Here is a 25,165-nt window from a genome sequence, read left to right on the forward strand (position 1 = left end):
TATGTTGGGACGCATCAGTGAAAATACGTTTGAGCTATACAGATCAACACGGTAAGACCTCTCGCAGTGGTGGGGAAAATTACTGCGGTATGCGCTGCTGATACAAGCGTGGAGAACAGGATCGTCAGACTCTGTATATTTGCTGTAAAGGTATATGGAGATGCACGCCTCTCTCCCGTAGCAAATGAGATAGTGGTTCCCACCTGCCCGAAGTCCGAGTTCAGATAGAGTTCATGAAGGGGATTTGACTATGGTGAGGAGGTTTCTTTCTTAACACGGGAGGTGGGTGTCGTGTTCTGTCTTTTTGTGTGTCTTCTCTGTTAAGTAGTAGATAGAAGTTAATCTAAGGTACTTGATTAGGGTTACGTATGGCACATACAGGCCACAGATTTTTAAGCTCTGACTTGACTGGGGAGGGGGCCTGAGTCTAAAACAAGCATGTTCACTAGTCAGTTACTATATCCTCTTTAAAAATTGGTGGGGGGCTTCCCTGGTGGCGCAGTGGTTGAGAGTCCGCCTGCCAATGCAGGGGACGCGGGTTCGTGCCCTGGTCCGGGAAGATCCCACATGCCACGGAGCGGCTGGGCCCGTGAGCCATGGCTGCTGAGCCTGCGCGTCCGGAGCCTGTGCTCCGCAATGGGAGAGGCCACAACAGTGAGAGGCCCGCGTACCGCAAAAAAAAAAAAAAAATTGGTGGGCCTCTAACTGCGAGTCTCCATCCGTCATTTGGTCTGAAGTATCTGACTGTATTGCTCTGCCAATTGCTTCTTTCTCATGTAACATGTGCAGTCTTCTCTAAGAATTGTATTACTCTTTGTTCCTTAAAATTACTTGGTGGTGCTAATTTGGCTACTTTAGATTTTAGTCAGTTTTGGATGACTGATTTGTGGGTTTTGTTTCAGGCCAGTAGACATCACAAGTCATGCCTTTTGGTTTATTTTTATGGTTGGCTTGTTTTGAAGTACTGGGTGTGTTTATTCTTTGTTGCTTCTAGGTTACAAGTTATAATTTCTTTTACAAGGAAGAACAAGGTAGCTCACCCGCATCACCTTTACTTTGAGCACCTCAGCCTTGGGCGTCAGACTGCCTGGGGGGTGGCTTTCTGACGTCTCACCAGGAGAGCCCGCTCAGCCTCCAGGCGCAGGCCTCGTGTATCTAGGTGGAGAGAGGGCCTTGTCATTCAAGGAGAGTTACTTGCGTAGCATTTTAAGTTTATTGCTACCTTTGTTTTAGCATTGCTTTCAGTCCTTCTATTATCAATGTCAGATGCCTCTCAAATTCTCAAGACTGCAGAGATGGGGAGATTGCTCTTTTGCAGCCCATGAATCCATTTATAATGTATCGTCTGCTTAGGTTCATGGTAGGAAGCAGAATTTACCTACTTTTTTGTCATTGGAAGAAACAAATGACTCCTAGTACTACAGTAGTTTGGGAAATGACATTTCCTTTTAATACTGAAGTAGCAGAAGAGTGAATTGAATGGGCGGTCTCTTTTGACCTGACAGTTGAAACTTTGATACATTATTTACAGAGTGCTTTTTTTTTTTTTTAAAGGGCATATGTTGAACTCATACTTTTTTTTTTTTAATTAATTAATTAATTAATTTATGGCTGTGTTGGGTCTTCGTTTCTGTGCGAGGGCTTTCTCCAGTTGTGGCAAGCGGGGGCCACTCACTATCGTGGCGTCTCTTGTTGCGGAGCACAGGCTCCAGATTCGCAGGCTCAGTAGTTGTGGCTCATGGGCCCAGCCACTCCGCGGCATGTGGGATCTTCCCGGACCGGGGCACGAACCCGTGTGCCCTGCATCGGCAGGCAGATTCTCAACCACTGCACCACCAGGGAAGCCCTACAGAGTGCTTTTGGTTGGAGTAGAAATGTTGGAATAGAAAGTATTTGCATAAGAAACAGGAAGTGGTTCAGGGTTTGTTGTTTGCTAAGTCGTGGTGTGACCTTGGAGGATTCTCTGGTCTTCCGAAAGATGTAGCCTGGCAGTAACATGAGGTCAGGTGGCACCATGGCCGTGGCAATTAGTTTTGTTCCATTTTAGCTTCTTCTTTGTTTTTTTTTAATATTTATTTATTTACTTTGGCTGCGCCGGGTTTTAGCTGTGGCACACGGAATCTTAGTTGCAGCATATGTAGGATCTAGTTTCCCGACCACGGATCAAACCTGGGCCCCCTGCACTGGGAGCGCAGAGTCACCCATTGGACCACCAGGAAAGTCCCTCATTTTAGCTTCTTAATGTTGGCTGATTGTGACCAAATATGAAATTTTAGAGACATTTGTCAATTTGTGTTTTTGCCACCTCAAAGTTAAACAGCAGTCAATGAAGAATTTCAACTAGACATATTATCTGGAGTTTGCCCCATATTTCAGTCATCACCCAGATATTAACTTTGCCTCTTAAGATCTAGAGAAGATTGGCTTATTTTCTTTTCATTCTCTAAAGCAGGGGTTGGCAAGCTTTCCTCTAAAGGGGCACATAGAATATTTTAGGCTCTGTGGACCATGCGATCTCTGTTGCAGTGACTCACTCCTGCTGTTGTAGCCTGAAAGCAGCGTAGGAAATACATTGAATTTTGAGGGATTCCAGCTATCTGTGTTGGTGATCTGAACTTTTCTCCTCTTGAGATCCTGGATTAGAGAGCTCAGAAAATTCTAGTCAATGTGTTGAATTTTCCTCATGAATATGACATTTGAACATCCCTTAATAACTCATTAAATGGCTACTAGTACATAGATTTTGGATATCTGTAAGAATTGTCAGGAAAACTTGAGAGCGTTTGTAATTTTGGCTCATTTTGTGGCCTGTGGCGAGGTTGAAAATCGTAATTTGAGACCTGGGCATTACTGTTCTCAAGGGCGCTAGTCTGGTGTTCTCTTCTTGGACGGCAGCGTTGCCTTGACTTTGAAAATGCCCATGGAAATAGGAGGAGAGACAGACCGTCTCCACACGCTGCCCTGCTGAGGCTCTCAATCGCTGGGAGCTGGTTCACTTTCCATATTGAACCCGAGCGCTTATCATGTCCCAGGTACTGTACCAGCCTATGTGTCTGTAAAGACAAATCAGCTGTGGAGCTTGCTTTTGACAAACAAAGCTTAGTGGGGAAACCAGCTTTTTTTTTTTTTTTCTTTTGCGGTACGCGGGCCTCTCACTGTTGCGGCCCTCTCCCGTTGCGGAGCACAGGCTCCGGACGCGCAGGCTCAGCGGCCATGGCTCACGGGCCCAGCCGCTCCGCGGCATGTAGGATCTTCCCAGACCAGGGCACGAACCTGCGTCCCCTGCATCGGCAGGCGGACTCTCAACCGCTGAGCCACCAGGGAAGCCCGAAACCAGCTATTTTAACAGAAAACTGTAATAAACATTTTCCATGGCATGCATGTATGTGTGTACCATAATTTAATCGATCCCTTATTAATGGACTAAATCGCTATTATTGATTTTCCTTTTGCCTCAAGCTCTAATATGTCTTGGCATAGTACTATTACTGATCCCATCTTGATTTTAAATTTTGATATATTGCTTATTATGGAATTTTTGCAGTAGTTCTGATTTTTAAAAGTTGCTTTACAATATATTTTAAAAACCTTGGTTACTAAGCTCTTTTGGCACCCCTTAAATTTGCAACCAAAGCAAGTGCCTTGTTCTCCTCACCCTCGCCGGCCCTGCTGGTTAAATGTTCAGTTGTGCACACATAGGACACTGCAGGAGATGGGCTCTGGGCTCTGGTACCTTTTCCTGAAGAGAACTGGTGTTTGTCCTGACAGGCAGTTAGCTCTTCCTGACTCCTAAACCCTGGCCCCCCCGAGGTGGTCAGTGCCAAATCTGTGCCTCGTTCCGTGGTTTCTTCTCACTCTCCACTGGGCTCGGTAGTGTCTGCTTCGTCCAGTGGCCGGGTCAGAGCCGGCCGCAGCCTGGGCAGATTCTGCATGCTCGCTAGTGCTCCCCTTGTCTGGTAGCTGCCTTTCTGGGCTTCCTCCTCCCTAGCTTTGCTCCATTTCCTGCAATTTCTTTAGCTCTCTTTTTAAAAAGTTTATTTAATTTATTCTTTTTTGGCTGCGTTGGGTCTTCGTTGCTGTGCACGGGCTTTCTCTAGTTGTGGCGAGCAGGGGCTACTCTTCGTAGCGTGGGCTTCTCATTGCGGTGGCTTCTCTTGTTGCAGAGCATGGGCTGTAGGCACCTGGGCTTCAGGAGTTGTGGCTTGTGGGCTTAGGAGTTGTGGCTCGCGGGCTGTAGAGTTCAGGCTCAGTAGTTGTGGCGCACGGGCTTAGTTGCTCTGCGGCATGTGAGATCTTCCCGGACAGGGCTCGAACCCGTGTCCCCTGCATTGGCAGGCGATTCTTAACCACTGTGCCACCAGGGAAGCCCTTCTTTAGCTCTCTTTTCTGTTTAGTATTTCTCCTTTCCCAGGTGTCAATTACCCTTCAGTTTTACAGTTTGATTATTAAAGTTTTCATTCTTGTAAGTTCTACTGGGTTCTTTTTTGAGCTGCCTGGTTATTTATAATACTCAGTAGCTCCTTGATGATGTTTTAAATTTCTTTTTTGAATTATTTATACCTATTAAACATAGCTGTTTTCTATTTGGTAATTGATACTTGCAGTATCTGATAATTTTTTTATGCTGATTCTGTCATTGGTTCTTTGTGCTGTTACTTTAAGGTCTTATTTTTCATGTGTTTTGTGATTTTTATTATGAACTTAAAATTGTTAGCACTGTATTTGTGAGAATTCTTTGAGGACCCAGTTGAGGGTGCTTTCCTTTAAGAGAATGTTCCTTGTGGCCGGGTGGCGGGAGCAGCTCCCATCCCAGGTCTACTTTCTTATTAAAATTATTGGCTTGTGGATTTTCAGGCAATACAGAAAGTATGCAATCATGCCAAGCTTGACAGTTCACTCTTTCCTGGCTTTCTGAAGGGGTCTGTGCTCTGAAGTCCTGTCTTGTGTTGGTCTGAGGCTTTTCTTTCTGTCCCTCTGCACAAAGGCACTAACACTGACATTCTGTGTCTCTGGAATCTGTCATCTTTAGGGCTCACCTTTCTGAATTTGAGCTCTCACTAAGTTCCTGATTAGAGATGGTTTTCCCTTCATTTCTTACAAGGTCATTCATGTTTTTCAAGACTTTGCAAAATATTTGTGTAGCCTTTTCTATTCCTGTACAGTATGAAGTTTTGGGGGTCTCTGTATTCAGCAGTATTATCAGAAACCAGTCCTATAGTTTTCCAGTTTTTAATAATATTCGACTCTGTATTACTAGCCGTGGTCAGTTCCCAAGACCACTTGTAAGACCCTATTTAACTCCAGGTCAGTAGGATCGTTGGTTGTTAGGGGTGGTTGGATTGTGGTGCTCTCCATCCCTTTGCCGTGGATTAAACAGGATGGTACGGCCTGACCTGGCCACCCAGGCATCATGGGTAACATTCACTGAATGAAAGGTAGGATTAAATTTTAAACAGTGAATTGAACTTTTAGAGTACAGTATACTTATGAATGGAGGGTTATCTGTCTATAAATGCAGGATTGGTACTAAAAGGGATTACTCAATGAATATGGTTTTGAGGTTCCCTGTGCCCACTTTGCATATGTGTCTCTTGATTATGTGAACTTATAAGAGGTGGTGTTACGTGGCAGTATTGCTGAAATTTCCCATTTTCAGGTAGCCTCACAGAGACAAATATTTTACATACTTCTGCTTACTATACCTGTCATCCAGATTGTGTTAGAGTTGGACATCTGAAGTGTAAGGGCATAAGGGCACCCCTAAATATGTTAAGGTCCTATGAACCAGGAGATATATTTAGGGTGATGCAATATGGAGGGGCAGCATGTCAACACCATTTTCTTTTACATTTCAGATTAATGCTGATGTCCCTGTACAACGTGAGCATCAATTTGAAAGGCTTGAAGTACATTAGTGAGAGTCCAGGATTCATCCCTTTGTTGTGGTGGCTTCTGAGCGGTAAGGATGGGCTTTACCTGTGCGTCTCCTTATACACCTGTTCCCCTGTGGCAGGAGGAGGTCGTAAAGTATTAGAGATGAGGGTTGTTCATCCCAAGGTGTTCTCATGCCTTCCTAAAAAAAGATTTCAAATTATAGAAAACTCACTGGTATGCTGTTATTTCTAGTTCTGTTTCTGAAGTATCGCTTTCAATTTAGTTATGATTCTGTGACACAAAGAAAAATTATCTAATAAAACAGCTAATAAGTGGCTTTAACCTGTCCCTTTCACTGTGAACGATACAGCACTATGTATGCTGTCTGTGGCTCTGAACATCAGGTATAGGGAAATCCCATCGTTAAGCAACGTGGGGAAAAAAGAAATCTGAGAGATTGCAGCTCTGAAGTTCCATCCGGCTATCTATCTATCCATCTGATGTGTTTTTTTGTTTTCTTTGGAATAAAAAGCTGTCTTTACTGTTTCTCCGGCTTTTCTCCCTAACCACCAATTTAACCTAAAATTTTGTCCCAATCTGTTCATCATACTTTTTTTTAATATAAATTTATTTGTTTATTTTTGGCTGCGTTGGGTCTTCATTGCTGCATGTGGGCTTTCTCTAGTTGTGGCGAGCAGGGGCTACTCTTTGTTGCGATGCACGGACTTCTCATTGTGGTGGCTTCTCTTGTTGCGGAGCACGGGCTCTAGGCGCACGGGCTCAGTAGTTGTGGCTTGCGGGCTTCAGTAGTTGTGGCACGCAGGCTCAGTAGTTGTGACTCACGGGTTCTAGAGTGTAGGCTCAGTAGTTGTGGCTCATGGGCTTAGTTGCTCTGCGACATGTGGGATCTTCCTGGACCAGGGATCGAACCCGTGTGCCCTGCATTGGCAGGCGGATTCTTAACCACTGTGCCATCAGGGAAATCCTGTTTATCATACTTTTTAATACCATGTCTTCAGTAGGAACATATTTCATTCAAGTGTGCAAAAAAATTACCTTTCCTTATTTTTTTGTAATTCAGATCAATCTCTGTTTTTGAGCTTCAGTTCCATTTGGTGGTAAATGCTTATTTTTTGTAACAGGTTTTTTGAGGTATAATTGACATGCAATAAACTGTACACATTTAAGGCAAACAACTGGTAAGTTTTGACGTAAGTTATACACCCGTAGAATCATCATCACAGTCAACATAATGAGCACACCTGTCACTCTCGAGAGGTGCCTTGTGCTTGTTGGATCCCTCCTTCCCGTCCCTCTGTTCCCCTCTTCCCAGAAAATCGCTTGCCTCCTTTCTGTATTACAGGTTAGTTTTCATTTTCTACAGGTTTATATAAATGGAACCATGCACTGTGTATTCTTTTTTGCCTCTCTTCTTTCACTCGGCATAATTACTTCGAGATCTCTCCATGCTGTGTGTATTAATAGTTGATTCCTTATTACTCAGTAGTATTCTGTCATGTGGAGAGACTGCAGTTGCTTTATGTATTCGGCTGTTGACGGACATTTGGGCTGTCTTCAGGTTTTGGCTCTTGCAAATAAAGCTGCTGTGAACATTCTTGTATGTTTTTGCCTGGACACCGGCTTTCATTTCTCTTGGGTCAGCACCTGGGAGTGGACTGTCTAGCTCACGTAGTAGGTATTTTTGTGGCACTGCCAAGCTGTGCTGCAAAGTGTCGGCACTGCTTTGCACCCCCCAGCCCCCGCCCCAGCAGAGAGTTACCGCCTCTGTTGTGCATATCCTCGTCAGTGTTCGGCATGGTCCTTCTTCTTAATTTTAGATATTCCGGGAGTGGTGTGATATACCTCACTCACTTTGGTCTTAACTTGCATTTATGTTATGACTAGTGATGTTGAGCATTTTTTCCTGTATTTATTTGCCCATCCATGTATCTTTTATGATTAAATGTCTGTTCACACCTTTTTGCCCATTAAAAAAAATTGGGTTATTACTCAGCCATAAAAAGGAACAAAATTGGGTCATTTGTAGAGATGTGGATGAATCTAGAGACTGTCATACAGAGTGAAGTAAGTCAGAAGGAGAAAAACAAATATCGAATATTAACGCATATATGTGGAACTAGAAAAATGGTACAGATGAACCGGTTTGCAGGGCAGAAATAGAGACACAGATGTAGAGAACAAACGTATGGACACCAAGGGGGGAAAGCGGCGGGGGGCGGTGGTGGTGGTGGGATGAGTTGGGCGATTGGGATTGACATGTATACACTGATGTGTATAAAATGGATGACTAATAAGAACCTGCTGTATAAAAAAAAAAATTGGGTTGTTTCAATTGAGTATTGAGGTTCTTTGTATATTCTGCATACAAATCTTTTGTCAGATATGTAGTTTGCAAATAATTGCTCTCAGTTTGTTGCTTGTCTTTTCATTCTCTTAAGAGCATCTTTAAAGAACAGAAGTTCTTAATTTTTTTGGTGAGGTTTAATTTATTGTCCTTTTTCTTCTACGAATCATGCTTTTGGTATAGAAATTTTTGCCACACGGAATTTTTAAATGTGTTTTCTTCTATTAGTTTTATAGTTTTGCATTTTACATTTAGGTCTGTGATCCATTTTGAGTTAATATTTATATATGTTGAGTGGTATGACTCAAAGTTGGGTTTTTTTGTTTTTGTTTTTTTGCATAAAGCCACCTAGTTGATCTAACACCATTTGTTTGGAAGACTCTCCTTTCTCCACAGAATTGCCCTTGGACCTTTGTTGAAAATCAAATGACATTATATGAGAGGGTGTAGTTTTTGGACTCTATTCGTTTGTTCTGTGGATCCATTTTTGTAGCATTACGCCAATACCATACTTTATAATAAATATTAAAGTCAGGTAGTGTAAATCCTCCAACTTTGTTCTTATTTTTCAAAGTTGTTTTGACTCTTTCTAAGTCCTTTGCATTTCCATACGAATTTGAGGATCAGCTTGTCACTTTCTAGCAACAACAAAAAATCCTGTTGGGATTTTTATTAGGATTGTGTTGAATCAACAGTTCATCTTGGGGAGAATTGACATTTTAGCAATACCGAGTCTTCCAGCCAATGAAATAGTATACGTATGTCTGTTTATTTAGATATTGTTGGGAGAGCAGAGGAACTGACCTCCTTTGTTTCTGGCTATCTTTTCAAGGCTGCTTATGTAGTAAATCCCCATGAAGATAGAGATACTGTCTCTGTCCAGAACAAAGGGTGGGTTTGTTTACACTCATGCAATAGGGATAATGCTTCCCTCTGGGGAAAAGGTCTGGCAGGATTACTCCCATTATGAACGATTTGGGTTCCCTGAGTTTGGGGTTTCTCTTCTGTAGTGCAGCCCATGGCATATGCCTGGCGCTGTGGAATTGGGTCTCATTGAACTGTGCTGACCCTCTGGATATGGCCGTTGCCGTGGAGGAATACTGTTCTTTGCCTTGGACACAGGGGTGTTGTCCCTCCTGCCAGCATCCGTGAGACTCTCGCATGCTGGCTTATTAACTTGCAAGTAGGGTAAAACCCCAGATCTTCCAAAGCTGTAAGGAGGTGGCCGAGAGGGCTGTGTTTGTATTTTAGGAGGCCTCCTGCCCACGAGGGCTGGGTATTTGACCAGACAGCTTTTTTCTCTTGAGAACGTGAGCCAAGGAACCCATGGAATCAGAGGTGGGTCTTGGGCTAGAGGTGGGCAGCTATCCCGGCTGGTCGCTGTGGGCCACGTGCCAGCAGATGGTGTCAGTCGGCAGGGGCGGGGGTGGGGAGAGAGCGAGGATAATTAAATAAGGGTCCCTAACACTCCTGGAGTGCCAGGCAATGTGTATTTACAGATTTACTTCTCTAAATACCCTTATAAGGCAAATATTACAATTTATGTTTTATATATGAGGAAGCTGGAGCACGCAGGGGTGAAGTGACTTCCTCGAGGTCATACAGCTTCTGGGTGGAAGTCCGGGCAGTTGGGTTCTAGGTCCCTTCTCCCAGCCACTCTGTGGACCTCCGCTCCGCAGGAAGTGCCTCTGAGATGGATGCTTAGTTCCCGGTGACCTCTCTCCCTTCCTTGTCTCCTGGTGTGGCGTGGCTCAGCCTTAGAGATAGATGTCCTGAAACCTTACGCCCCTCTCTGCTAGCTTGCAGCCAGTGATCCGCCAGCGCCTTTTGCCAGTTGTTTACTTTCGCATAAAAAGAGGGCCTTAGGCTGAATGTTCTCTAGGGCCTTTTCTAGCTCTGGTGCTCCAGAAACGTTCCAGGGCCCAGTGACAGTCCTTACAGTTTCATTTTAATTTAGGCAGCTCTCTAGGTTGCCAGCAACCCAAGAGTGTCGGTTCCTGACCCTCACCAGAGATGGCGCGCTTTGACCAGGGTGGATTGTTCCTGCTTGAATTTCAGGTCCTGTACAGTGGGGGCTGGGGTGAAGTTGCCTTAAGGCCACTTTTTGCCCCGGGGCCATCAGGCTTTCTTGCTCATGAAGGCAGTTACTGGTTCTTTTGACAGTGTGCACAGCCCAAAGCCTAATAAATCTTTTGAAATGTCATCTTGATGTTATTTGCTATCACAGTCAAATAAAGACAAGGTCTACCAAGCCCAGCATGTTGTCCCCTGATTTATCCATGGAATTAATTTAACTTAACAATTGAAATTGGTTATAGAATTTGGTGTGTCTTTTAGGAAGGTGAATATATATTTTATAGAATAGGAAAACAGAAACAAAAGTAGTTCTTTGAAAAAAGTATGTGCATCTTGGTGCCTGGCGGTGGTGGTGTGATTGTTTTCATAATTCTAGACTGTCATAACTGCTTAGGACTAAGAGAATTTAAAAACTGGGGCTTCCCTCGTGGCGCAGTGGTTGAGAGTCCGTCTGCCGATGCAGGGGACACGGGTTCGTGCCCTGGTCCGGGAAGATCCCACATGCCGTGGAGCGGCTGGGCCCGTGAGCCATGGCCACTGAGCCTGTGTTTCCGGAGCCTGTGCTCCGCAACGGGAGAGGCCACAACAATGAGAGGCCTGTGTACCGGAAAAAAAAAAAAAAAAAAAAAAAACTGGATTATTCTTCTTTGCTTTTAGGTAGATCTGCTTTGTGAAAATACACTAGAAAATAAGACTCTCTCTTAACTTTTAAAAGATCTAGGAAAAAAAGATTCCATTACTTCTTTCAATAATTGGTTCCTACATTTGTCAGTTTTCATGTTAGGAAATTTGATATGTTTTAAAGAACATGGACTTTGGATTCATTAGACCCAGATTGAAATTACAGCTTGTCTACTTGGGACCTTACCTTTTAGGATCCCTCTTTTCTGCTTTGCAAAATGGGGATTTCTACCTCAAGGGTCTTCGTGTATATTAAAATGCAGTAGTGCCTGGGCCAATACCTAACATAGTAGGTGTTAAAGAGGTGTTAGTTTCGCTTTTTATTTATAATCTAAATCTTTTATGCCACAATGAAAGCTCATTTCCTTTTAATTCCTTTGACCTAAAGGTGGCAAGTTGCTTTCAAGTATCCGGACTTCTTTGATCCAGAGTACAGGACCAGTTGCTGTTAATCATCCCTGACTAAATAATCTCATTTCCTTTAACCTTTGCTGGGTTTCATTTTCCTTCCCTTTATTCAACTGTGTTGCTGGCTTTTTCCCAGGCTTTCTCCAAATTCTTCACATTCCTCTTAAGCCGAACGGGCGCGGAACTCTAGCGAATAGCCGATGAGGACAGAGTGTTTTCGGGAGGATGGCCATTAACGGTTATGTAACCGTTAATGCAAACTGGCGTTCAGACCACACCTGTAACTTTTTAGTGCTGCATTTCCTACTCACATTTACAATGTTGAACAGCCACATAGGCATTTGCTTCCCATCTTACATTTATTTGATTTATCTAAGTAATATGAAACATTGATCGCTCTACCCAATTTGTATTAATATCTTTAGCCCAGACCTCTCTCCTGAACCCCAGACCCATATATCCGACTATCTACTTGACATCTCCACATGGACAGCTAGTAGACATTCAAACTCAGTGTGTTCAGACTAAATTCCGAATCTTCCTCCATTTAACTCTACCCACGGCCTTCCCAGTCTCAGTTGATGGCAGCTCTATTTTTCCAGTTTCTCAGGCCTGTAAAGACCTTGGAGTGATTCTTGTCTCCTTCTTCTCTTGATACCCACGTGCAGTCTGTAAGGAAATTCTCATGGCCCTGCTTTCAAAATACATCCATAATCTGACCACAGTCTGCCACTACCACCAGGTTTTGAGCCTCCCTCATCTTCTGTTTAAAAACTTCAGGTCACCTCCTGCAGATCTCCCATCAGCCCATCCTTGTAGACCATGAATTGGGAGGCAGCGGTATAATGGCCTAGATCCTGGACAAGTCTCCTTACTGAAAACACTCAAAATGTCTGGTGAGATATAAAAAACACTTTAAAAGCCCTCCTTTGAGCTAGAAAAATAGTAATTACACCCAGAGCACAAAAGCCAAGTGAAAGTGAGATGCCAGAGAGGTTAACAGAGACCTGAGCTAACTCCTGTTCTGAAGGCATTTGTCAGATGACCTTTAGTTTCCGTGTCCTAACAGGGTGTGGGGACAGGAAACAAAGCTCAGTTACCACCCTAAATGAGTAGCCGGGTAGGGGACTCCCAAAGGTACTTACCAGCATTGTCAGGGTAGACTGAAGGTACTCTTCCTGCCCTTGGAGACTACAGGAAGGTGGCCTGTTTGACCTTAGGGACTGAACACAGTGGGGGAAAATCTCTTCTGAGAATAACCATAGGCTGTAGTGGAGGAAAAATGTCCTCTGAGAATTAATCACGGTAGACTGGTTTTCATGCAGCTTCGAAGCCTGAATTCAAACCACCCAGGCAGTCCTCGTTTAGAGAACAATGCACATCCTTTCTGGAGGATTCTTTGACTTCAACCGGTTCATTCAGATAAGGTTCCAAGAGTCAGAGCTCACATATTAAAAATTACAAAAAGCATGGGAAGTATCATTAGTGAAATAACATGACACAGACCCGAAAGAAGATTTCAGGTCTAAGAGTTATCAAATCAATATAAAATAAGTGTGTTTACTGTGTTTAAAGAAAAAAAGAAAGGATTAATATATGAGTAAAGAGTGAGAGATTGTGAAAGTGACTGGGCAGATCTGAAAAAGGGTCAAATAATATTTCTGGAAGTGAACAATATAATGATTGCAATTATAAATTTAATAGCTTTAACAGCAGATTAGACATAGTTGAAGGGATAATTAGATTGATGCAGACAGTTCTGAAGAAATTATCCAGAATGAAGCACAGAGAGACAGAGATGGAAAATTGGAGCAGGCAAGAGACAGAGGAGAGACTGGGCACTGGACGGTCAGCGTTCTGGGCAGGGAGGGGAGGGCGAGTGGGACAGAAGCAGCGTTACAGGGATAATGCCAGAGAAGCTCCCCACCCTTGTTTGCACTGAATTTGAGAAGTCCACCTGATTGTAAGCAGGATGAAGGACAAGGAATCTGCACTAAGACACATTGTCATGAAAACCAGAACATTAGAGAGAGGAGGTCTTAGAAGCAGGCAGACAGAAAAGATGTATACCGTCAAAGGATTGACACTTTGACTGACAGTTGACCCCTTCACAGCAATAGTGCAGTATCTTAGCACGGAGAGAAAATAACTGTGAACACGAATTTGTATGCTTCTTTCCCCCCGCCAACAAATAGCTTTCAGAGCAAGGGTGAAATAAAGACATTTCAGACAAACAAGAACTGAGAGAGTCTGTCACCAGTAGACCTTCCCAGTAGGAGCTTCTAAAGGGTGTATATATACATATATATATATACATATACACACACTTCAGGAGGAGCTTGATCTCGGATGGAAAGTGTGAGATGCAAGTGAGAGCAATGATCAGAGGTGGTAGCATATGTATCAATGAGTCAAAATAAACACCGACGAACAGAAAAGCCAAACAGTAGAATACCAAGAGCAGAGTGATAGCATGTGCACTGGGAGGAGGATAGGCAGAGCGGCAGCATTGTGAGGTCCAGCCCTGTTCAAAACCGAGAGCCGAAATAGTGGCTAATTTCAGACCTTGATAGTTTGCAGGTGAAAATTTCTAGGATCACGTGGAGATAATAGAAAGACTCTATGCCTATAATGTTAATACAGGATAAAATGCGATGTGAAAAATAATTCAAAAGGTGGCAAGAAAGAGAAAAAATGAAAAAATAAGATGGAAGCAATAAATCCAAAAATATGTACAGTTACAACTATAAATGGACCAAATGACCCAGTTAAGAGATAGTCATGTCAGACTGGATTTAAAATAATCATCCAGTTATATGTTGTTTATAAGAGATTCATTTAAAACATAAGAATACATAAAGGTTGAGAATAAAAGGAAAACATACTAGGCAGATTCTCATCACCAGATTCTGTATCACCAGGATATAACATTTTGAACTTATATAAACACTTCCTAATATAGTCTCAAAAATGACACAACTGAAAACAGCATAAGAAGGAATTCATAAATCCCCCATGATCAGGGACATTTTAACCCACTTCACTCAATACTTGATAACTAAAAAACAACAAACAATAAGGATATGAATGGTTTGAAAAACACAATTAACCAGTCTGCCCCACTGGGCGCATAGAAGACTCCAACTGTATAGTTGTTTCAGTTACACATGGAAAATTTATGAAAGTGATCATTTTCTGGGGTTTGAAGCAAGTCTCACATTTCAGATGATAAGAATCGTATGGGATATCTTCTTTGACCACAATACAGTGAAGGTGGAAATTAATAACAAAAAGAGAATTAGTAAAATCCTGCATGTAGAAATTAAGTAACCCATGAGTAAAAGAAGAACTCATAATAGAAATCAGATGTTTTGAACTGCATAATGAAAATATTACGTATCAAAAATGATGAAATGCGTTTAAATCAGTATTTAGTAGAAAGTTTATCAATTTAAAGAAGAAAGCGGAAAATGAATGAGCTGAACATCTACATAAGAGCTTAAGAAATGGGAACAACTCTGGGCAGCTCAGCAGCAGATTTGAGCTGGTAGGAAGAATCAGCAAACTTAACACTAGGTAGAGGTTATCTGGTCTGAACAACAGAAACAAAAAAGGACGACGGAAAATGAGCAAAGCTCAGAGACCTCCGGGACGTCGTCAAGCATACCAGCAGAAGCACAGTATGAGTCCCTGAAGGAAATGCTCGAGAGAGGAAAGGGGCAGAAAAAATATTCGAGAAGAGGACATCTGAAAACATCCTAACTTTGATGAAAAACAGTCCATACATCCAAGAAGATATGTGAACTTCAAGTAGGATAAACACAAAGATCTACTTGTAGACATGTCACAGTCACACTGTTAAAACTTAGGACCAAGAGAACATTTCGGAATCAGTGAAACACGTACAAGGACACCACAGATTGACAGCTTACTGCTCATCAGAAACAGTGGTCCTAAAGCGGAGGGATGATGTGTCCAAAGTTCTGAAAGAAAAGACCTTCTACCAAGAATTCTGTGTTCAGCTAAACTAGTCTTCAAAATGAAGGCAAAATACATTCCTGGATACGCAAAGACTGAGAGATTTTATTGCTAGCAGACCTTCTTTACAAGAAAGGAAGTTCTTAAAGCTGGGAGAAAATGACCCCAATGCATAACTCCAATCCAGAGATATTGGTGGAGGCCACCTTGCCATGGGCTCAGTGTGATTCATGGGTAAGGCTGGTGTTTCAGAGGCGCTCTCTGTTGAAACTGGTTTTTTTTTGTTTGTTTGTTTTGTTTTTTTGCTGTACGCGGGCCTCTCACTGTTGTGGCCTCTCCCGTTGCGGAGCACAGGCTCCGGACGCGCAGGCTCAGCGGCCATGGCTCACGGCCCCAGCCGCTCCGCGGCATGTGGGATCTTCCTGGACCAGGGCATGAACCTGTGTCCCCTGCATCGGCAGGCGGACTCTCAACCACTGTGCCACCAGGGAAGCCCCGTGGTTTTTTTTTTTAAAGACAAATACCACACCTGTTGCACTGACAATCTGAACACTGGGCTAATGCAAAGTATTAGGAGAAATATTTAACCAACATAATAAAACAGTTATATTGAAAATCTTTGTAAATAACCATCTTAAATGTTTTGGTTTTTGATCACATGGTTATCATCATTGTTCACATAATAAAGATGTAGCTTACTAGAATCATAACCCTTGCAAGGCCACCTATTTGGGCTAATAGGAATGCTGAAGATATGTAACTAAACTTTCATCTGCATGCAAACCTCTCAGCCTTTCTCTGTGCATATGACCCAAATATATATAACCAAATGCCAAATATTCTCTGTGATATAACCAAAGTCCAAATAAGAGCGTTGCATCTCTGTGTGAGATGATGGACAGCTGCGCACAAACTGAAGTGTTTCATTCATTCATTGGAGATGTGTTTTTGAGCACCTCCTACATGTTACAGGTGCTTGGGATCATCTGTGAGCCAAACGAGATCCCTGCCCTCTTGGAGCTTTCATTCCCGTGTGGAAGAGAGATAGTAAACAACAAGCAGACCAACCAGGGGAATTACACAGTATGTCAAAAGGTGACTGATGCCACGGGAAAAGAGAATGTGACACCACAGTGGGGTAGGGAGGTGTGAGTTAGAGGACGGAGGTACACTGTCCTCACTGAAAGGAAAATGATGCTTAAACGAACTTTAGAAAAACGAGAGGAGCTATTCACAGAAGATGCTGGAGTAACTCAAAATTTGAGAAAAATCTAAACAACCAAGCTTTGGGAAGGGCGGGGTGAAGCCAACTGCAAGCTGGAGGATCCCTCTTTGCATCCTTGTGTCAGCACTCTGACCCGGCTTCAGTGACCGACAGCACAGAAGAACTTCCCCCAAGTGGCCAGCCACATAGCCACAGGCAGCTCTGGATCACACCTAATAGTTCTATGGCCCAGACTGGGAAAAATACTCCTCTTCGGCAGCTCCAGCCAGAACACACCTGGAGGATGACTCTGGTCTGGCGCAGGCCACGTGCCCTTCGCTGAGATCGTCACCATGGCACCACCAGGCCCCACGCTGACCAGTGATGAGGGTAGAAGGCAGGAGCATGCCAAGCAGACCTAAGAACAGCCCCACGGAAACTGAGTCAAGGCTAACTTTCCTAGCCCAGGGTCCAATCACGCCACCAACAGTGAATCTGGGGACCCCACCTCTGCCTAGGCTGGTGAACAACCTGAGGAGTGTACAGAACAGGAGGTGCGTCCAGGCAATGTTGGGCCAGAGGTGGCCACTAACTTCTTGCAGGTCGTGGCAAAAAGACCCAGACGCTTGGGCAAAGTGGTGGGGATTCAGAAGACCCTCAGAGACCCAGTCAGGGCTCAGTTCAGTGAAGAATTGGAAAGCAAATCCAGAACAGAGGCCGGAGGCCACGGGGAAAGCTAGAGAATGCATAAATGGCCTGAGGGAAACCGGACACCGGCTCCTAACAGACGAGGAGCAGCAGAGGGCGGCTCCTGCAGCGGGTGGAATGGAGACCACGGCCAAGGGCAGGGCAGAGGCAGGCTTTCGACAACAGGAATTGTGTGGAGATCTAAGATCTGGTTCCAACCAAAAGGAAATGTACGGTCTAGGTGGATATGACTGATATTTATGAAACAAGATACCAAGAAAATGTTAAATCAATATGTCTCTAAGTAAAATGGGAACCCAAAGGCGACAGGACTCGACGTGGGCTAGCGCAGCAGCAGAAAGCTCCTAAGAGGCGTGACCTGAGCTGAGCCTGCAGAGACAGCAGAACAGCGAGGACGGACCGAGTAAGGCGGTGTTCAGAGTCGCTGGGTCTGATGGCTCTGCATGCCTCGCATAAGGGGGATGGTACGGTGTTTGTCTTTCTGTGACTGGCTTGTTTCACTCAGCTACCTCCATGTCCTCGAGGTTCAACCACGTTGTGGCAGGCTGAAAAATACTCCACTGTACGTATAGACCACAGTTTCTTTATCCATTCATCTGTCGATGGACATTTAGGTTGCTTCCTTATCTTGGCTATTGTGAATAATGCTGCAGTAAACATGGCTATGCAAATATCTCTTCAAGATCCTTTTTTCAATTCTTTTTGGATATGTACCCAGGGATGGGATAAAATCTTTCACTCTTACTAGAAGCCTTTCTAGTAAAAAAAAAAAGAAAACCACGGAAAACTCTCAAATATTATTGACTTGACACTTGGCCTTCAGGTCCAATAGGACAAAGAAGTCAGCCTCCCCACAGGATATTGCGGGGCCTGTTCTCTTTGATTAATCAAACCTTATGTAACAATTTTAACCAGAAACACAGTCTAAGTGTTTGATTTTTAGCTGTTGATAGAATTGAGTGGTCAAATGACTGCTTCATATCTTGAAGGATGTCAGAAAACATTTGGCTTACGTATGTCAAATCCAACAAGCTGAGAACAATCGAAAATTTACTCTAGTCTGATAGAGGTATAATTAATTCATGGTCACAATTTAGAAAGGGGAGGTAGTTTATATGGAAAGATGAGTTTGGTGTGGGACATGCTCAGTTCGGGGTAACAGTAAAAAAAGGAAAATATCTGAAGGGAGCTATCCAACAGGTCCTTGGAGCTGAGAAGCTTGGAGTTCACGCGATAGGCCAGAGGCATGGGTTTGGGAGTCATTATTAGAGAAGTAACAGAACAGAGGACTGGGAGTGTGGAGACTGTCATGCAGCAGAGCTGGCCCTCCCAGGGCCATGGGGAGAGGCCTGAGCCCTGAGGAGGGGTCTCCGGGAGGCCGGAGTGAGGAGAGGCAGGGCGAGGGCAGAGCTGGGCCTGGCCCCCCTCTGGCAGTTCCCTGGTTTGTGGTTCTGGGCGAGTCCTTTAGATTATATGACAGTCAGGCTTGTCATCTACAAAGTAGAACTGCAAATGTGTCTCTGCTTTCCTCAAAGGGAGGCCATGAGAATTTAGTGTAACAGTAAATGGAAATGATTTATAAATTTAAAAAAAGGAGAAAATAGTCATTTGTGAAGAAAGGAGTCTAATAGTGTCAGATATATGTTGAAGATCAAGAAAACAGGAATGGAGAAAAGGCTTTGGTGGTCTTTGAAAAGATTTTCTGTAGAGTACAGAATTAAGGACAAAGGAGATTGAAGGGAGGGGATGGGGAAAGGAGAGCAGTAGTGAGGGTAATGCTGCTTGGGCGGGAGTTTGTTAGTGAAAGGGGGCTTCGTGTGTTGGTATTAAGGGTATTAAGGGTAATCAGGTCCCAATTTTCAGGTTTTGAATTTCAAATAGAAAGGAAATAATTAAAAATAAGAATTAGGGACTTCCCTGGCGGGCCAGTGGTTAAGACTCTGTGCTTCCGCTGCAGGGGGCGCAGGTTCCATCCCTGGTCAGGGAACTAAGAATCCTGTGTGACGAGCGCTCAGCCAAAAAACAACAACAAAAAAACAAAACAAAAACCCCCAAGCATTAATATATCTTACTTTACAACACACTGTGACCATAACATTTTCTTGAGCAGGGAGTTATTTTCTCTTGCAGTTCATCTTCAAACGGTGAGTTCTTTTCTGGCATAAAAGTAGTTACTAAAATGTGATACTTGCTTCATTTTTGGCGGTTTGTTTTAATATGGTCTGCTAATATTAGAATAGTTTTTATAATCATTCTTTCTGTATGAATTCTGCATTATCCTTTAAGGAAAGACATCGTTAAGTGTTTTTCACTAATTCACTGATGGAAGATCCGACGCTTAGGATTATGGTTCTCCATGAGATTATCCAGCCTCAGCTAATGAAATTTCCCATGTGGTTTGTAAACGTTCCAGCTGTGAACACGCTCTACTGATAACACGAGTTACGTAACACCTTGGAAGCCAGTTTACTCAGGAATCAAAAGAAAGCCTCTAGAAGGTGAAAATTGGGAAGTTAGTGTTTATCATATATTTGCTGGGCTATATTTTGTGGAAATATATTTTAGCATTTTAAGTGCTAAAATTATAGAGAAAAACTTGCATGTCCCAAGATCATATGGCTCCAGGAGAGAGCCTGGCTAGAACTTGAAGGTACACGACCTGAGCATCTTCTAATCTTGCCTGCGTTACCCTCCCAGCCAGAGTGTCCACCAGGCCACAGAGGCTTCTGCAGAGCAGGGGCAATGCCAGGGCACCAGGAGGCCACCGGGACTTCAGCTCAGGAGCAGCACAGAAGGCAGGGACCCCTGACCCCACTTAGCATGGGAAGGTGCCCGTTAGAGCTCTGCTTACGTTGCGTGCAAGGCACAGGGTTCTTGAGTCATCTCTTACAGTTGGATCAGATCGTAACACGCAAAGATTATAGCCCCTGTTTTACAAGATGTGAAACTGTGCACTCCACAGCACTGAGAGTGACGCAGTCCCTGAGCTTGTAGCACGTGGGGTCGGAACCACTTTGCCTTTCTCCCATGATTTCTGTGGTTGTGTCTGTATATTCTGGACACCGTGCGTGACTTATCCAGCACCCCACGTCGTGTCCCTCGTATCTGTTACTCAGGGCTTCACTCTCCCTTTCATGGACCATATGACCCCGGGAAAGAGATTCTAAGCTCCAGTAGGGGCTTTTGTGGGAAAAAAAAAGAACATACACACGCACAAACCTACCTGTGCCCTAATATTCAAGCTTGGGTCCCCATCCATAGAGGTTGTAATTTAATTGATTGGGAGCGGGACCCAGATGTTGAGGTTTTCACACCTTCTCGGTGACTCCGATGTGTAGGACAGGGTTGGGGGTTAGTGGTCTGAGGCGGTCATGGCAGTCCTATCATCGTGCCAGTGATTGGTTTAGGATTCAGGGCTTATTCCACTCAGTGCGTGGCATCCTTCTGCCCACGGTCACTGGTCCGGAAGGGGATGCATGAGCTACGTTAGGCCCGTCCAGACCCCAGGGATGGTGGAGAGGCCTTTCCCTCACCGGCTGTGAACCAGGAAGCACGTAGCCCTGCGTGCTGCTTGCACCTCCCTGTGATTGAGTGCGCCAGCCTTACGGTGACGCTGTGCAGGGTGGAGTGGGGGGAAGAGGGGACCCAGGTCTTTGATAGCATGATTGAGCCAGTGAACCCAGCTCTATAATGGACGTGATATGACATCATAAATGTTATTAGTGCTTAAGCCAGTTTGAGTCGTAGTTTTGTATTTTTTGCTAAGTATTCTGACTCACTGTTTCTGTAGTAAAATTCAGTAGAATTTCCTAAATCAGTTCCAAGTTTCTCGATATGCAGAATGAAGGGATGCAAAGAAGGTGTGATAGTCGGAGGTAACATCTGCATTGCCTTGGAAGCGTACCCTGCCAGCATCAACGTACCTGCTTTGCTCTTCTTGACAAAATGTGAAGATTTAGCAGAGTTCTTTGCCTGTGGTTCAGAAGTGCCGGTCGTAGGTTAGGGGTGCAAATCCTACTTACTAGTTGTTGATCTTGAGCAAATTCGTTGACCAGCCTCTGCCCCCACTCTTCACCTGTAAAATGGTGACAGTGACATCTGCTTCGGAGCGGTTACAGGGATTCAGTTAGTCCATCCATGGACACAGGGCACCAGCACAGTGCGTGGGGCTGGGGCTAGGCTGAGCCACGTGGAATTGCCAGTATTTGTCCATTTTGGACCTATAAAAATGACAGTTTCACATGGTTCAGCTGAACACATTTTTAATAATAAGTGAAAATTGGGAACTGGGGATGTCATCAGGATAATTAAAAGCATTATTTTGGCCTCAAATAATGTTCAGTGAAAGTTGTGTTTTTTTTAAATGGAGTTAGCCATGTTTCACTTTACTTCATGGGATTTAAAACCTCAGCCAAAGAAGTAACTTACGTGTTTAATTTTCAAGGCTGTGCACAGAGTACTTAATTCTTAGGAAGACAGATTATAATTATGCCATTCTTTAAAAGGTTCAGCATCGCCCAGGCAGGGTTTTCATCCGTGAGACGTGATAGTGGAGGGTTGCCTTCTATGTACTGTTTTGTCAAATATATGTGACTGGCTTCTTTTTAATCCAGGGGCCCACACCCACGGTGCTTCCGTGGTGAGCGGCAATGGAGCACACGTGGGTACCGCACGTTCTCTGTGCACTCGCTGCGTGACGGCCACGGGACCAAAGTCTGTGCTTACTGTGCCTTGTGTAGTCTTTACAGCAGGTATATTTTATACACAAAGATGCTAAGGCTCATAGAAGCGTAGGGTTCTCTGAGGCCACACAGCTAGGAGTGTGGTGCTTTAGAATGCAAGTTTAATGCTGTGGATGGTCACAAAGGCGTAGAACAAACAGCAAAACCTTCACTGCTTCTCCACTTGGAAATTTAAGTCACTGAGCTCTGGACCCAGGAGGGCGGTGGCTCTGTCTGAGGTTGGTCTCCTTACGCACGATTGCACGTGGGGACCTGGAAGTGACTTTTGAGTTCGGAGTCGAATATCCTTAGGACCTGCCACTGCCTTTCAGCGGGCCCCAGTCTTGGCCACTGTTCACCACAGGTAGGAAGAAAGCTCCTTAAGGAGTTTTCTTATTCTGTGGCGGGACCCTAGCAGTCCGCTCCATCCTCCTGCGTCACGGAGGAAGGACATCTGACTCTGGCAGGCTGACTTGACTGCAGACGGTAAAGAGATGTTGCCCCAGAGTAAAAAGGCAGTAACGGGTGTGAAAGCACTTTGTAAGGGGTGAACTGCTCATCAGGTGTAAGTTGTTTTTATCATTATCTCCTGGAAAGCATCAGGCCTGCACAGGGTGGCCAGTACTCCACTTGGTCCTGCAGCAGTTGGGGTTCAGTTCCTCCCACCTCACGGCTGGAGAGATCCAGTGTTTTCTTGATTCCTGAAGGAAGCCTGAGAGCCCAGGTGAACGATGGAGTTCTTGCGGCAGGCTTACGGCTTCTCCATGGAAACACGCGGGCTTTGAAAGAAGTTGCTCTTATTTTCAGGGTAAAGGGTTAGTTCTCTAGCACCTAGAATGATGAGGTACCCGTGGGTCTGACCGAAGCTTTGTATTTTCATATGCTGTGAACTTTGTCAGTGGCTGATGGCCTGTTACCAGCATTGTGATATAAACACTGTAACATTTGAAAACTACCAAACCCTGGAGGTTCAAATATTTTGAGTCCGATTTTTTTTTTTTTTTTTTTTGCGGTACGCGGGCCTCTCACTGCTGTGGCCTCTCCCGTTGCGGAGCACAGGCTCCGGACTCGCAGGCTCAGCGGCCATGGCTCACGGGCCTAGCCGCTCCGCGGCACGTGGGATCTTCCCGGACCAGGGCACGAACCTGTGTCCCCTGTATTAGCAGGCAGACTCCCAACCACTGCGCCACCAGGGAAGCCGCTATTTCTCTTTTTAACAAAGTATTTCTTTCAGTGGTTACTCTAGGGTATAAGATACACATGTTAACTTATCACAGTCCACCTTCAAAATATACCCCTCATGTGTAGTGTAAGAAGCTTACAGCAGTGGACTTCTTTTTCCCCTTTCTGTTCTCTTACAATTGTCATATGTGTGTTGAAAACCTCAAAATACATTTTTATTATTTTTGCTTTAAACAGCTACCTTTTAAAGAGATTGAAAAGATATGAAGAAAAAGGTCCATGATTTACCGTTTCTGCTGCTCTCATTCCTTTGTGTAGATCTCAGTTTCCACCTGGTATCACTTTAACCTTTCTTGGGGTGCAGGTCTGCTGGTGTAGAATTCTCTCAGTTTCTGTTTGTCTTACAAAGGTTTGCTCACCGTTAATTCTGAAAGATGCTTTTGCTGGGTATGGGACTTGAGGTTTCATTACTCTAAACATGTTGCCCCCTGTTCTCTGGTCCACATGGTTTCTTACCAGGAGTCTGCTGTCATTCTTACCTTTTCTTTCTACCTCATGTTGTTTTTCCCCTCTTGTTGCCTCTAAGAATTTCTCTTTATCAGTGGTTTTCAGGCATTTGATTGTGATGTGCCTTTACCTGCTTGGATCTGTAGGTTTGTGGTTTACCTCAAATTTGAATATTTTAGGCCATCATTTCTTCAAAATATTTTTATGTCTTCCCCCTCCTCTCCTTCTAGGACTCCAGTAACAAGCTTGATATTGTTCCACAGGTCACTGGTGCTTTTTGCTTTTTTTTTTCTTTCAATATTGTTTCCTCTTTGTGTGAGGGCAAAAGTTCATCGAAGAAGATTACAGTATGAGGGAATTTGGTAGCTTTATGTTCTCCCTTGGGCTTGTGGCCATCCTCCTCCTCAAGAAGTACTTAGGAGCAGGCTGTCCCGGCATCCAGCTCACAGCATCCTCTTCATGTCCCTGCCACTGCTTCTCCCCACACTGCATCATCACAGGAAACAGAAACAGCTGCTGGCACAAACCCTTATGTTTAAAATTTACTTTCTATAAACTAATCTTTCCAGAAAAATAACCCAAAAGGTATTACTCTTGGAAAGATCTTTCAGATAAGATGCCTAAATTCTGTCAGGCCATAGGTGTGTGATATTCCTCATGGCTGAAGGAAGTGCAACAACCAGTCAAAGTTCTAGCAGCTACACGTACTGAGCCCTTACTCTAGCCAGCATGTGCTTACGTGCGTTCTCTAGTGCGTTCTCTCAAACCCTTTGATGTGGTGTGTGTCCTGATTTACTGACCAGGAAACCAAGGCTCAGAGAATGTGAAATCCTTACTTGCCAAGGCTGGGCAGTTAGGAAGGTACCATATTTGGTGTTCATATCCTGGCCCTCTGACTCCAAACCCTGAGCTTGTGTGTTTTCTCCTGGGCTATGCTGGCTTTATGATTTAAACCTACATTTAACTTGAAATGTGAAAACTGTGTGTGGCCTCCATCTAATGGATTATATACCATTTTGAGAAGTCTGTTTTCCAGTGGTATTGCTGTTATGGTTACTAACGTCTGCTTATTTTCATGTATTTTGACATGTGTTGAAGTGGGACTCATTTGGTTGTGATTCAGGCTCTGCATATGTGTCAGAGTTGACCCATCTGCCATGCAAGTATATTTTAGAAAAGGAGCAAATTCCTAGCTGGGCTAAGTAACCCTTTTTCCACTTCCCTCTGTGTGTGATCTGTTGTCTAAAGTATTGTGTCGAGAAAGTTGAGAAGTGATTTTGGAAAGAAGGAAATGAGGAATCTGTGTTGGAGTGTGATCCAGAAACAGATGAGCTGATGGAAGAAGCCAAGATGCTCACATCCATTTGGAGGGAGTTTTAATTGGTAAAGGTTGAAGTTATAACATGATTTTGGAGAGAAAAAATTAGAAATGTGATAAATGATTAGACACATTACGTTCCC

The 25,165-nt window shown here is 44.0% G+C and overlaps 1 protein-coding gene across 3 annotated transcripts in view; it reads left to right on the forward strand.

Annotated features, from left to right (window-relative positions):
* The window catches only part of HSF2BP (heat shock transcription factor 2 binding protein), an 83,626-nt gene that overhangs the window by 41,015 nt on the left and 17,446 nt on the right, over positions 1-25,165 (forward strand). For all 3 annotated transcript variants that reach the window (XM_022596806.2, XM_022596808.3, XM_022596809.3), the window contains one exon: positions 5,856-5,959. In XM_022596806.2, coding sequence (XP_022452514.2) covers positions 5,856-5,959 — 104 coding nt within the window. The remainder of the gene's footprint in view (positions 1-5,855; positions 5,960-25,165) is intronic.

This window comes from Delphinapterus leucas, chromosome 4 (genome assembly GCF_059928025.1).
Source record: "Delphinapterus leucas isolate spDelLeu-1000000601 "Yukka" chromosome 4, BTC_Dleu_Yukka2, whole genome shotgun sequence".
Taxonomy (NCBI): domain Eukaryota; kingdom Metazoa; phylum Chordata; class Mammalia; order Artiodactyla; family Monodontidae; genus Delphinapterus; species Delphinapterus leucas.